Source organism: Tachypleus tridentatus, chromosome 7, assembly GCF_004210375.1.
Source record: "Tachypleus tridentatus isolate NWPU-2018 chromosome 7, ASM421037v1, whole genome shotgun sequence".
Lineage (NCBI taxonomy): Eukaryota > Metazoa > Arthropoda > Merostomata > Xiphosura > Limulidae > Tachypleus > Tachypleus tridentatus.
Genome location: NC_134831.1, coordinates 127486817 through 127500315, shown reverse-complemented (window position 1 = coordinate 127500315; position 13499 = coordinate 127486817). Strand labels below are relative to the sequence as shown.

At 32.3% G+C, this 13499-nt stretch overlaps 1 protein-coding gene across 3 annotated transcripts in view; it reads right to left on the bottom strand.

Annotated features, from left to right (window-relative positions):
* Window positions 1-8843: 8843 nt before the first annotated feature.
* LOC143256556 (alkylglycerol monooxygenase-like) overlaps window positions 8844-13499 on the bottom strand; it is a 37188-nt gene continuing 32532 nt past the window's right edge. For all 3 annotated transcript variants that reach the window (XM_076513920.1, XM_076513918.1, XM_076513919.1), the window contains one exon: window positions 8844-13323. In XM_076513920.1, coding sequence (XP_076370035.1) covers window positions 13131-13323 — 193 coding nt within the window. In that variant the 3' untranslated portion in view covers window positions 8844-13130. The remainder of the gene's footprint in view (window positions 13324-13499) is intronic.

Here is a 13499-nt window from a genome sequence, read left to right as displayed (position 1 = left end):
TACTTTCAGATTAACTAAGAATAATACACCGGTGAGACAACGGATTTAAAATGCTAAAATCAGGCATTCGATTCCCCTCTGGCATTGCTATAAAAAATACAAATGCTAAAATGCTTGTCAGAGCCGAAGCTACTATTTACTAAATGCGGGAAATTATTTCTAACCAAAATTACTGAAGAATATTTTTCTCCCTTCCATTTCTTCAGCGTGTACATACGTTATTAATTATTTAAATAGTTTGTTGTTATTTCTTCTACAAAATTTGATGTTTTTTTAAGTTTTGTATATGAAAGAAGGTAACGCTGTCAAGTGTACAAATAAAACTAGTTTTCCTGTTGACTTTTGGCACGTTTTATTTAGCAAAAATAGCAAAAATATGATAAGATCATTGACTGAATACGAACTATATTTCAAGAATATTATTTTAGTTCTGCCGAGATTAATATTAAGGGAAAGAAAGCCGCGGAGGTAAACACAGTCTAATAAAAGTGACCTTACTTTATATTTGCTTGTAACGATAAAGATTTGGTTCATTTATTCACGTTTGCCCATATTCATTATATTACACTTAAAGATATTCAGTCAAGTTATATTCTATAGAACACACCTCGTATTTCTTGATCGAATCAGCTGTTATTTGTGGGTTTGTCTGTTTGATACTTGTAGGACAATTAACTTTACCAGAAAATATCAAACGTAGACTGATTTTCTTAAAGTAATTGGATAAGTTTAACAAAATAACAGGAAATTAAAACATAAGATTTCAAATCCAGTTTTAAAAAATGCGAATCGGTGAAGAGTTCAGAGCAGTATTTCTTGTTCTCTCGATAAAACACAATAGACAAGAAAACAAAACAAGTATTAGAGCTTTATAAGGTACACTTCGAAATTAGAAAGGCTTAAAATGGAAATTCAACCTAAATCAAAACTAAACATTGTGTGGCTAATTACCCTTTAATATAAAAAAAGAAATAAAATGAAGCAATTATCCAAAGGCATTATAAATTACATATAAATACACATTTGAATACTCCAAAAACAAATCAAAAGTAAAATAAACCATAAAAAGAATCCTTTACACTGCTGAATGAAGTATCGTACAATATGAAACAAAGTATTTTAAAGCAAAAGAAATACAGGCCAAATACGAAAGAAAACAGATATCATGTGGCACGGAACTATTTTCAGGCTGATGAAGATATGAAAATGTATAAAATAAAATATCCGTTTGTACAAATGTTGAAATTATTTTTAACATTTACATGATTTATACAACAGTTCAAGACTGGAATTTCGCTGCTATTTGGGTCTAGTGAGTATTTCTTCCATGGTAACATAGATATTACCGACTGCTGTGGTTTATGACGTAATTTCATTAACTTTTAACAATGATTTTCAGGCCTGGGCCATCTCATTGCAGAGCCTGTAGACAGGGATAGTGGCTCTGTTTGCTTCCTTAACTGGTCTTCCTTTGTATTAAGTGCATTATGCCTTTGTCAGTTTAATGGTTTGCTCTTGACAATTATTCTTCAGAACAGGAATCCGTTGCAGAATAAAATTGCTAGCATTCGCAGCTGAGTCACCCTTGAAAGCTATTACTGTGGCTGCTGCTGGTGTTGGTACCGAGGCCACTTAGATGATGTGGGATTAGTGGTTTTCACTTAAGGGTCTAGCTTGCTATAAATGACTTCACTGATATCATTGGATGAACTATTTATTTTGATGTGGACCAACCCTCATAGTAATGGGATGATCCCTGTGAACACTCAGTCTTCAGGAAAGTCATTTTGTATCTAGAACTGTGGTAATCCCAGTAAAGATGCAAACATAGTGGGAGGTGGTAACGTTTTTTGATAGTGTACTTCACGATTTTATGTTTTCTCACAGATGTTTTGGTTTATCCTGATTTCAATAGTGTTAACATTGGATTAAGATAGACATCATGGACTAAGTGGTGGGTAGGTGTAGTTTCATTGCAGTGTAAGGTACCAGAGATAACATGATTTGTATATAACCTTGTCCTTGTGGGATGGAGGTTGAGGGCTTTTTTAGAAACTAATTGGTGGTTTTGGAGGTTCCAAGGTTAGCCTATTCGTTCTCTCACGTCAGATACATTAGTCAGCAATGCATCTTTATTCATAGGCTCTGCCAAAGTGAAGGTGAAAATGACCTATATGTTTTTTTGGAGAATTGGGGTAATTTGCTTTGGTTTGTTTTAAGTTTCGCGCAAAGCTACGCGAGGGTTATCTGCGCTAACCGTCCTTAATTTAGTAGTGTAAGACTAGAGGGAAAGCAGCTAGTCATCACCACCCACTGCCAACTCTTGAGCTACTCTTTTACTAACGAACAGTGAAACTGAATGTAGTATTATAACGCCCTCACGGCTGAAATGGCGAGTATGTTTGTTGTGACGGTGATTCGAACTCGTGACCCTCAGATTACCAATCAAGTGCCCTAATCACCTTACCATACTGGGGCTGAATTGAAGTAGCTCTTGTAGCCTTCTGGGTCATTGAAAAGGAAAACTTTGTTGAAAATGTCTCCTATGTAAGAGGAAAATTATTTTAGTCACATTCCTTGACTAAACTCTGTTAATAAAGAGGACAGAATATTGGTGGTAAGTCTGTATACTATACATCATATAAACATACGTTTATATTCATTACGCCTAGTAACAAGTGTATGTGCCTCGTTATGCATTAAAAACACTCTATTTACTTTCTTTATAGTCCCTCGCTGAGACAGCTGTGAGCCTAAGAATTTGCAACGTTAAAATCAGGGACTCGATTACCGATGTGGCTTTAATATAAAAAAAAAACACAGAAACAACAAAAACTTTCTTTGTAAGTATAAATTACAAGATGGTAAAACCTCTTGATTTTGGCTGGTACATATCTGTATTCGCCATTCGGTAACACAGCGATAAGTCTGGGAATTTATAATGCCAGTAACTGATTTTCGATACTCGTTGTGGACACAGCACAGATAGCCCATTGCAGAGCTTTGTGTTTAACTATGAACAAATAAATTAATAAATAATGTCTAGAATCAACTAAGGAAAGTTTATTAACTGCAAAATATTATTTATTATTGATAACGTTTACTCAAAAGTGAGCTAATGATACAAATAAAAAGTAAATGGCAATTTATTATTTAATAAATGCAGTGTTATAAACTAATTAGATGAGCATACGACATAAATGAATATTCAAGAAAACTTATACATTATAATACTTATGTGTTTTTGTTTTATTTTAACATAGAGCTATTTAATGGCTGTCCATCATGGAGAATTTAAGTCCGGAGTTAAGCCTATACACTTACCGCTAATACACTAGGGATATGTAATAACTAAAATGCATTTTATTGCCTGTTTGATAACAACGTCGAGAAAAATATTTTTAACTTTAATATAATAAAATCAGTTTTTGAAGGTGAGTAAAGCAATAAATTAATTTCAAATGAACTAGTGGCTGGCATCGTCAGGTATTTAGGGCACTCGACTCGCAATTTGCAGGTCGCACTTTCGAATCCCTAACGACGAACATAATCCCCTTCCTACTAAACATGCACACCCTTTCAGCTGTGGGAACGTTATAATGTGACGGTCAATCCCAGTATTAGCTGGTAAAAAGAGTAGCCCAAAAGTTGGCGATGGGTGCTGATGATTAGTTGCCTGCCCCTTGGTCTTTCACTACTGCATTAGGAAAGACTAACGCATAGCTCTCCTGTAGCTTTACCTTATTTCAAAAACAGAGAATCAAATAAAAGTGAAAAAAAAAATTCAAACCAGAGGTATAGCGATATAAAGGTTTTCATCTAATATAGTTTGTTTTGAATGTCGCACAAAGGTATTCGAGGGTTATCCGATCTAGCCTTCCCTAATTTAGCAGTGTAAGACTAGATGGAAGGCAGCTAGGCATCACCACCCACCGCCAACTCTGGGGCTACTCTTTTACCAAGGAATAGTGAGATTGTCCATCACATTATAAAGCTTCCACAGCTGAAAGGGCGAGCATGTTTGATGTGACGAGGATTAGAACCCGAAACTCTCAGATTACGAGTCTACTGTCATAACCACCTGGCCATGCCAGGCCTAACATATATTTTGAAAAATCAAATGATACTATACATATGACATTTAAATATATTTCTTTGTTATATTTTCTACACAAGTCTTAACATGTTTATCAACATGTTACCCAAAATATTTAATGTATTAGAATAAAACCTTAGTCCTTTATGCAGTTATAATATGCAACTTTCTTTTTACAAAGTTTCATGTCTAGAAGAACATTGAATTGGTGGGAAAAGTTTAAAAGATGGCTACTAGGATGACACCTATGATGTAAAGGTTGTAATACGAGGACATGTGTATATCTTTGAAATTTTCTCTTAAAAAAACAGTTGCAGAAGATCTGATGCGAGATGATTGAGGATGCATTGTCTCTTTTTTATTTCATTATAAGAAAGATAACACTAAGAGAAAAATTTTTGGAGGGTAGGAACCATCTTAAGTTGGGATTTTTATCTTTGGCCTTCAAAACGAATTTCTTCTAGAAGTGGTGAATGCAGTGTGTTTAAGGGAGCTTACGGAGAAGTTTGCTAAATATTTTAATGATGAGAACTGGCTTTAAATGTTTAAACTGTATTTTAAGGTTTAGTGGATTAGACAGCATTTTCTTCTACATTTTATTTCTATACCTTAAGTACAAGTACCTTCAATAAGACAGCGTTATTCTCAAAACAATCTACAAAGTATAACTTAAGTTATAAATATAAGCTTTTGACAAAAATATTATAGCAAAACTAAAATATACAAATACGTTGTAATAAAATACAATGCTCGTTAAGTTTAATGCGAGTATTTTCAATTGCAAAGAGTACGTTTTACAAATCCTGATAGCGAAAGAAAATTAAAAAAGCTCCGTATTTAGGCCTAACAGTTAAGGCTTCCCAAACATGTTTACACCTGAATTAATCATTTCACCCACCACTTGCACTTCCTCCACTCGTGCCGACTTCATCTAAACCAGCACTTATTTGCTGAACCCATTCTGCTAACTTTTTCCCACTTTCTCGAAGTTCTCTCATAGTTTCTTCAGTTTCTGTTTTCATTTCTTGAGATTCTAAAGTTTTGCTTATATACAAAAATACCTAACTGAAATGTGTATAAAATAATCCAAACAACTGGCAACACCTTATGCAACTTCCAAAATGAAACAACAGTGTTATAACGACTATATGATCTTTTCTTCCAATCTATGTAAATCTATAATCAAACCATTTACAAAACGAACAAGTACTCAACCAAATAATAACACACTGCCACTATCATACAACGACAAGTATACACGTACTCCTTTAAAAACGATAATATCTTGACTACACTGCACCGCCCTCCTTGAGGTGTAATAACAGTTAAATTATAAAAATTTGTTTTCTTTGTTTGAAATTAAGCACAGAGCTACACAATGGGCTATTTAAGCTCTGTCCACCACGAGCATCGAAACCCGATTTCTAGCGATGTGAGTCCGTAAACATACTGTTGTGCTACTTGTGGCAATTATTAAAATAATATTAATTATATGTGACTTACCTGTGAATAACTTTACGATCGTTTTTGTAAAATACTGAGTAACTGGTTCCGTAATGATAATATTTAATTATCACACTCCCTATATTTTTGTTATAAATTTATGAATTAAATATTTTGTATAATAAATAATCACAGTGAACATTAGTCGTTTCATTAGTAAATTAGCTTTCTTTACTTACTTTCAGATTAACTAAGAATAATACACCGGTGAGACAACGGATTTAAAATGCTAAAATCAGGCATTCGATTCCCCTCTGGCATTGCTATAAAAAAATACAAATGCTAAAAACTGCTTGTCAGAGCCGAAGCTACTATTTACTAAATGCGGGAAATTATTTCTAACCAAAATTACTGAAGAATATTTTTCTCCCTTCCATTTCTTCAGCGTGTACATACGTTATTAATTATTTAAATAGTTTGTTGTTATTTCTTCTACAAAATTTGATGTTTTTTTAAGTTTTGTATATGAAAGAAGGTAACGCTGTCAAGTGTACAAATAAAACTAGTTTTCCTGTTGACTTTTGGCACGTTTTATTTAGCAAAAATAGCAAAAATATGATAAGATCATTGACTGAATACGAACTATATTTCAAGAATATTATTTTAGTTCTGCCGAGATTAATATTAAGGGAAAGAAAGCCGCGGAGGTAAACACAGTCTAATAAAAGTGACCTTACTTTATATTTGCTTGTAACGATAAAGATTTGGTTCATTTATTCACGTTTGCCCATATTCATTATATTACACTTAAAGATATTCAGTCAAGTTATATTCTATAGAACACACCTCGTATTTCTTGATCGAATCAGCTGTTATTTGTGGGTTTGTCTGTTTGATACTTGTAGGACAATTAACTTTACCAGAAAATATCAAACGTAGACTGATTTTTCTTAAAGTAATTGGATAAGTTTAACAAAATAACAGGAAATTAAAACATAAGATTTCAAATCCAGTTTTAAAAAATGCGAATCGGTGAAGAGTTCAGAGCAGTATTTCTTGTTCTCTCGATAAAACACAATAGACAAGAAAACAAAACAAGTATTAGAGCTTTATAAGGTACACTTCGAAATTAGAAAGGCTTAAAATGGAAATTCAACCTAAATCAAAACTAAACATTGTGTGGCTAATTACCCTTTAATATATAAAAAAAAGAAATAAAATGAAGCAATTATCCAAAGGCATTATAAATTACATATAAATACACATTTGAATACTCCAAAAACAAATCAAAAGTAAAATAAACCATAAAAAGAATCCTTTACACTGCTGAATGAAGTATCGTACAATATGAAACAAAGTATTTTAAAGCAAAAGAAATACAGGCCAAATACGAAAGAAAACAGATATCATGTGGCACGGAACTATTTTCAGGCTGATGAAGATATGAAAATGTATAAAATAAAATATCCGTTTGTACAAATGTTGAAATTATTTTTAACATTTACATGATTTATACAACAGTTCAAGACTGGAATTTCGCTGCTATTTGGGTCTACTGAGTATTTCTTCCATGGTAACATAGATATTACCGACTGCAATGGTTTATGACGTAATTTCATTAACTTTTAACAATGATTTTCAGGCCTGGGCCATCTCATTGCAGAGCCTGTAGACAGGGATAGTGGCTCTGTTTGCTTCCTTAACTGGTCTTCCTTTGTATTAAGTGCATTATGCCTTTGTCAGTTTAATGGTTTGCTCTTGACAATTATTCTTCAGAACAGGAATCCGTTGCAGAATAAAATTGCTAGCATTCGCAGCTGAGTCACCCTTGAAAGCTATTACTGTGGCTGCTGCTGGTGTTGGTACCGAGGCCACTTAGATGATGTGGGATTAGTGGTTTTCACTTAAGGGTCTAGCTTGCTATAAATGACTTCACTGATATCATTGGATGAACTATTTATTTTGATGTGGACCAACCCTCATAGTAATGGGATGATCCCTGTGAACACTCAGTCTTCAGGAAAGTCATTTTGTATCTAGAACTGTGGTAATCCCAGTAAAGATGCAAACATAGTGGGAGGTGGTAACGTTTTTTGATAGTGTACTTCACGATTTTATGTTTTCTCACAGATGTTTTGGTTTATCCTGATTTCAATAGTGTTAACATTGGATTAAGATAGACATCATGGACTAAGTGGTGGGTAGGTGTAGTTTCATTGCAGTGTAAGGTACCAGAGATAACATGATTTGTATATAACCTTGTCCTTGTGGGATGGAGGTTGAGGGCTTTTTAGAAACTAATTGGTGGTTTTGGAGGTTCCAAGGTTAGCCTATTCGTTCTCTCACGTCATATACATTAGTCAGCAATGCATCTTTATTCATAGGCTCTGCCAAAGTGAAGGTGAAAATGACCTCTATGTTTTTTTGGAGAATTGGGGTAATTTGCTTTGGTTTGTTTTAAGTTTCGCGCAAAGCTACGCGAGGGTTATCTGCGCTAACCGTCCTTAATTTAGTAGTGTAAGACTAGAGGGAAAGCAGCTAGTCATCACCACCCACCGCCAACTCTTGAGCTACTCTTTTACTAACGAACAGTGAAACTGAATGTAGTATTATAACGCCCTCACGGCTGAAATGGCGAGTATGTTTGTTGTGACGGTGATTCGAACTCGTGACCCTCAGATTACCAATCAAGTGCCCTAATCACCTTACCATACTGGGGCTGAATTGAAGTAGCTCTTGTAGCCTTCTGGGTCATTGAAAAGGAAATCTTTGTTGAAAATGTCTCCTATGTAAGAGGAAAATTATTTTAGTCACATTCCTTAACTAAACTCTGTTAATAAAGAGGACAGAATATTGGTGGTAAGTCTGTATACTATACATCATATAAACATACGTTTATATTCATTACGCCTCGTAACAAGTGTATGTGCCTCGTTATGCATTAAAAACACTCTATTTACTTTCTTTATAGTCCCTCGCTGAGACAGCTGTGAGCCAAAAGATTTGCAACGTTAAAATCAGGGACTCGATTACCGATGTGGCTTTAATATAAAAAAAAACCACAGAAACAACAAAAACTTTCTTTGTAAGTATAAATTACAAGATGGTAAAACCTCTTGATTTTGGCTGGTACATATCTGTATTCGCCATTCGGTAACACAGCGATAAGTCTGGGAATTTATAATGCCAGTAACTGATTTTCGATACTCGTTGTGGACACAGCACAGATAGCCCATTGCAGAGCTTTGTGTTTAACTATGAACAAATAAATTAATAAATAATGTCTAGAATCAACTAAGGAAAGTTTATTAACTGCAAAATATTATTTATTATTGATAACGTTTACTCAAAAGTGAGCTAATGATACAAATAAAAAGTAAATGGTAATTTATTATTTAATAAATGCAGTGTTATAAACTAATTAGATGAGCATACGACATAAATGAATATTCAAGAAAACTTATACATTATAATACTTATGTGTTTTTGTTTTATTTTAACATAGAGCTATTTAATGGCTGTCCATCATGGAGAATTCAAGTCCGGAGTTAAGTCTATACACTTACCGCGAATACACTAGGGATATGTAATAACTAAAATGCATTTTATTGCCTGTTAGATAACAACGTCGAGAAAAATATTTTTAACTTTAATATAATAAAATCAGTTTTTGAAGGTGAATAATGCAATAAATTAATTTCAAATGAACTAGTGGCTGGCATCGTCAGGTATTTAGGGCACTCGACTCGCAATTTGCAGGTCGCACTTTCGAATCCCTAACGACGAACATAATCCCCTTCCTACTAAACATGCACACCCTTTCAGCTGTGGGAACGTTATAATGTGACGGTCAATCCCAGTATTAGCTGGTAAAAGAGTAGCCCAAAAGTTGGCGATGGGTGCTGATGACCAGTTGCCTGCCCCCTGGTCTTTCACTACTGCATTAGGAAAGACTAACGCATAGCTCTCCTGTAGCTTTACCTTATTTTAAAAACAGAGAATCAAATAAAAGTGAAAAAAATATATTTCAAACCAGAGGTATAGCGATATACAGGTTTTCATCTAATATAGTTTGTTTTGAATGTCGCACAAAGGTATTCGAGGGTTATCCGATCTAGCCTTCCCTAATTTAGCAGGGTAGGAGGGCAGCTAGTCATCACCACCCACCGCCAACTCTGGGGCTACTCTTTTACCAACAAATAGTGGGATTGACCGTTACATAATAACGCCCCCACGGCTGGGAGAGCGAGCATGTTTAATACGACCGGGATTCGAACCCACGACCCTCGGATGACAAGTCGCACGCCTTAACACACTTGGCCATGCCGAGCCATCTAATACAGTCAATAAAATTGTAAGTGCTTTGTATTTGCATTTCTATATTAATACATTACATAGATCGCTTGTCAACCCAATTTTAGGCAGAAATCCTTATAAATTTGACAAATCGGCGTTTAATAAGATTTTCTATTACTTTCATTGTGGATTTTGAGATACGACGGAGTTTTAATGAATAAAAATTAAATAAAAATAAAATTTAAAGTATTATTTATCATGTTTGGTACAGTGTACTTTCAAGTTATAATCAGAATTACATTACAATACATTTAATGTGTTATTCACATCGAATTATTGAAAAGACAACTGGACATTATTGGAGCAAAATGTGAAAAAAAAAATTAGGTAAATATATTATACGTATACTGGCTAAGTATACACAACAGGAAAAATACAAATATCCATATCTTTATTTGCAAGTATAAATAATTCCCAAGTAACTCAATTTCAAGCGATCTTCTAATAATAACGAAAAATAGAATTACAGCGTAATTTGTAATAAATATTATAATTCCAACTCTAAAACTAAACAAAATTGCGTTAAACATTATTTATTAACATGTTAATTTCAAAGTGATAACATGATCATTTGCATTGATAATTGGTGCTTTGAAAGATACAAGGATTTTTTAATGCTCTATATTTCTTTCTAAATGCTTAACATAATTAGGAACGCATGCCATTTCACTTATCTTTATATAAATACGTTACAGGCCATTCTCACAAATTACAAGACTAGAAATCAGGCTATGAATTTTTGTTATTATTCAGCTTTTGCGTGTGAAATATTTGCGTCCTCAAACTGATGACTTTTTTCAAACGGACAAATAAGTAATTTTAAAATCAATATATTCATGAGAATCAAAAGTTTCATTAACATCTTGTCAATAAAAAAAACCAAAACTGTTCAGTTATTATTTTCGTCAGCTACATTCCACTAATTCCTCCACGTTTTAAAGGTTTTCTTTACATATACGAGTATTATTAATATTGGACATTACTGAAAATTTCAATTAAAAAATGGAGTTTTCAGTTATTTTTAATTGAGCACAGTGAACCAATATTTATAAGGATGTTAAACTATAAGTTATTGTTTTATGCTTATGAAGTATTCAACAGTCAAGTTTCTAAAAAAGCTGAAAATGAAGTCCAGTTTACCGTTTAGTTATCATAATTCGTTTCCATCCCACATCACAAATTTTTTATTTAGGTTCGCTTCTACCCAGGGTTACCAGATAGTGTTGAAATTTCACAAGAGCGGCATAACTGAGTGACAAGTGGTTAATAGAGTAACAAATGGGGCTTCATACTTATTTTTATGTATATCTATATAAATATATGACGTAAATTATTAAAGTGGTTTTGGAGTAAGTAGTGAAATGGTCCATGAAAGACAAAAGTAATACAAATAAGGCGTTTTTTTTCTTGTTCGCAAAATTATCTTAACTATCATTCTATGTATTACATCAAACTACAGTGCTGTATCTCATTTTTTTTTTATCAAACCATGTACCAACACAAAAATATATAATTGTAAAAACCTATCATTAGATGTTCTTAAAAGTTCTAACTACTTTTGGGTTTGAAAACTAGTTTGACGATACCAGAATAAGTGTAAACTGTTGAAGTCAAATGTAATTAAATCTTAGCACACATCTATCATGAACCATTGAATTCAGGAAAATACACAAACATTATTGATATTAAACAAATTAACACTATTATAAATTATTATTATTATTATTATAGCTTCTGACATCGAAAATATAAAATTTCTGATGAAATATCCTATATAGGATATTTTTTACTCTGTAAATAAAATATCTGAGCGTAACCAAACAACGTGTCGGTAAAAGATGAATTTTCTAATCATGTTATTATAGGGGGCTAGCCATTATTTATTTATTAGAATGTTTGCTGAGGTAAAGATTATTTGTGCATACAAATTACGAGTTGTCCATTCTCCTGTGCACAATAAAAGGAGACAATGTCTCTGGATACAAACTTTAAACACAACATCATTCTCTATGTTAAGTTAATAATTTTTTTTTTTTTTTGTATACGAAACTAAACAATAAGATGTTTGGTATATAATGATGTCATATCCGAATATAAAATACGAAAAAAACACTAAAAACTTACAAATGGGTATGAATAATTAAATTCAAATTTTGCAGATAATTAATGTTTTACATTTTAAAAGGCATATTAAAAACATTGCTTCCAGTGTTCTTTCAGAAATTCTTGAAAGGAGAAATAAGCTTTAGTTCTATAAATTTATCACATATTTTAAGAACGAAACAAAATTAAAAACACAGTAATCAGAAACAAACTGTTATAGGTCTCGATATTGCAGAAACTAGTTTGGACACATTAAGAACATACATTTCTTAATGTTAAGAAATATAAAACATTGGAGAAATTGCATACGATTTACAGCGCAAATTAAAAACCAAGTATACTGACAAATAGAAAACATATTTTCCTTTAGTATAAAGTGTTATTAAATGATAAATTTTAAAGTTCAAATTAACAATTAATAGTTATTAATGTCTGTTTATCTAGAATTAAAATATATGAAAGTTACATTGTGCTGCCTTGCAATATTCTTTATCATCAAATGCATTTTCAAGAAATAAATATAGACAATATCTTCCTTAAAAAAACAATACTTGAATTAAACAGTTTACGAACAAAATTACTTAAGCTTTGCCTGTTTGTAAAATAAAAGTAAAAGTTTCAGAAATAATAATAATTTTGCATTGCAGGTTGATTAGAAATAGCCTTCCAGAGGGTGCAATTACTGTATGAAGTTGGACATATATATGTATATTTAATGTATAATAATAATTCTTAAATTAATCTAACAAAGTAAAAACTAAAATGATCAATTTTTCAAAAAACTCTTTATATAAATGTAATGCTGATTGATTATCCTGTAGAACAGGAACTATTATTTAACACATTTTTTTCTATATAATACATAAACTTGTAAACTAGTTCCAAAACACATTTCTTGAAAGTAACTTCTAACACAATATGAAACACGGCAAAATATTATTTCATTATGTGAAACTTGTACATGATTTCCAATAAGGATGTAATTTTGGTTACCTAATATCTGTTAAAAGTTACATATCTCAAACACATTGATCAGAACATACAAGATGTATAATGGTTTAAAATATGCTGTAGAATACACAGTTTTACATCAGTTTCTTTGCTACATTTGGTAAAACAGAAAACCTTCAGCTCATTCTGTTTTCTTGTGAATCTTGACTGAAAATACTTGGACAAGATGGAAACTCCAAAGAAGAGCAGAAAAAAGAAATGTTATTCTTAAGGCCATAATTAGTATGTGATAGGAACTTGCTGTTGAAGATAAAAAGAAGTCCACAGTGAAGTAGAGTATGCAGCGAACCACTTCTAGCAATGGTGCCCAAAATCTAAAATCAATGTTCATTATTAGATTTTATTTTCTATGGATTAGTTAATCTTATGGTTAAGACTCAGATTTTTTTTTATTTCATTAAAAATATTATATTTTCAATATAATTTCATTTATTTTTTCGAAAAGTACTCTTCTGTATTTACATTTACCAAAAATATAGAATAATCTTAG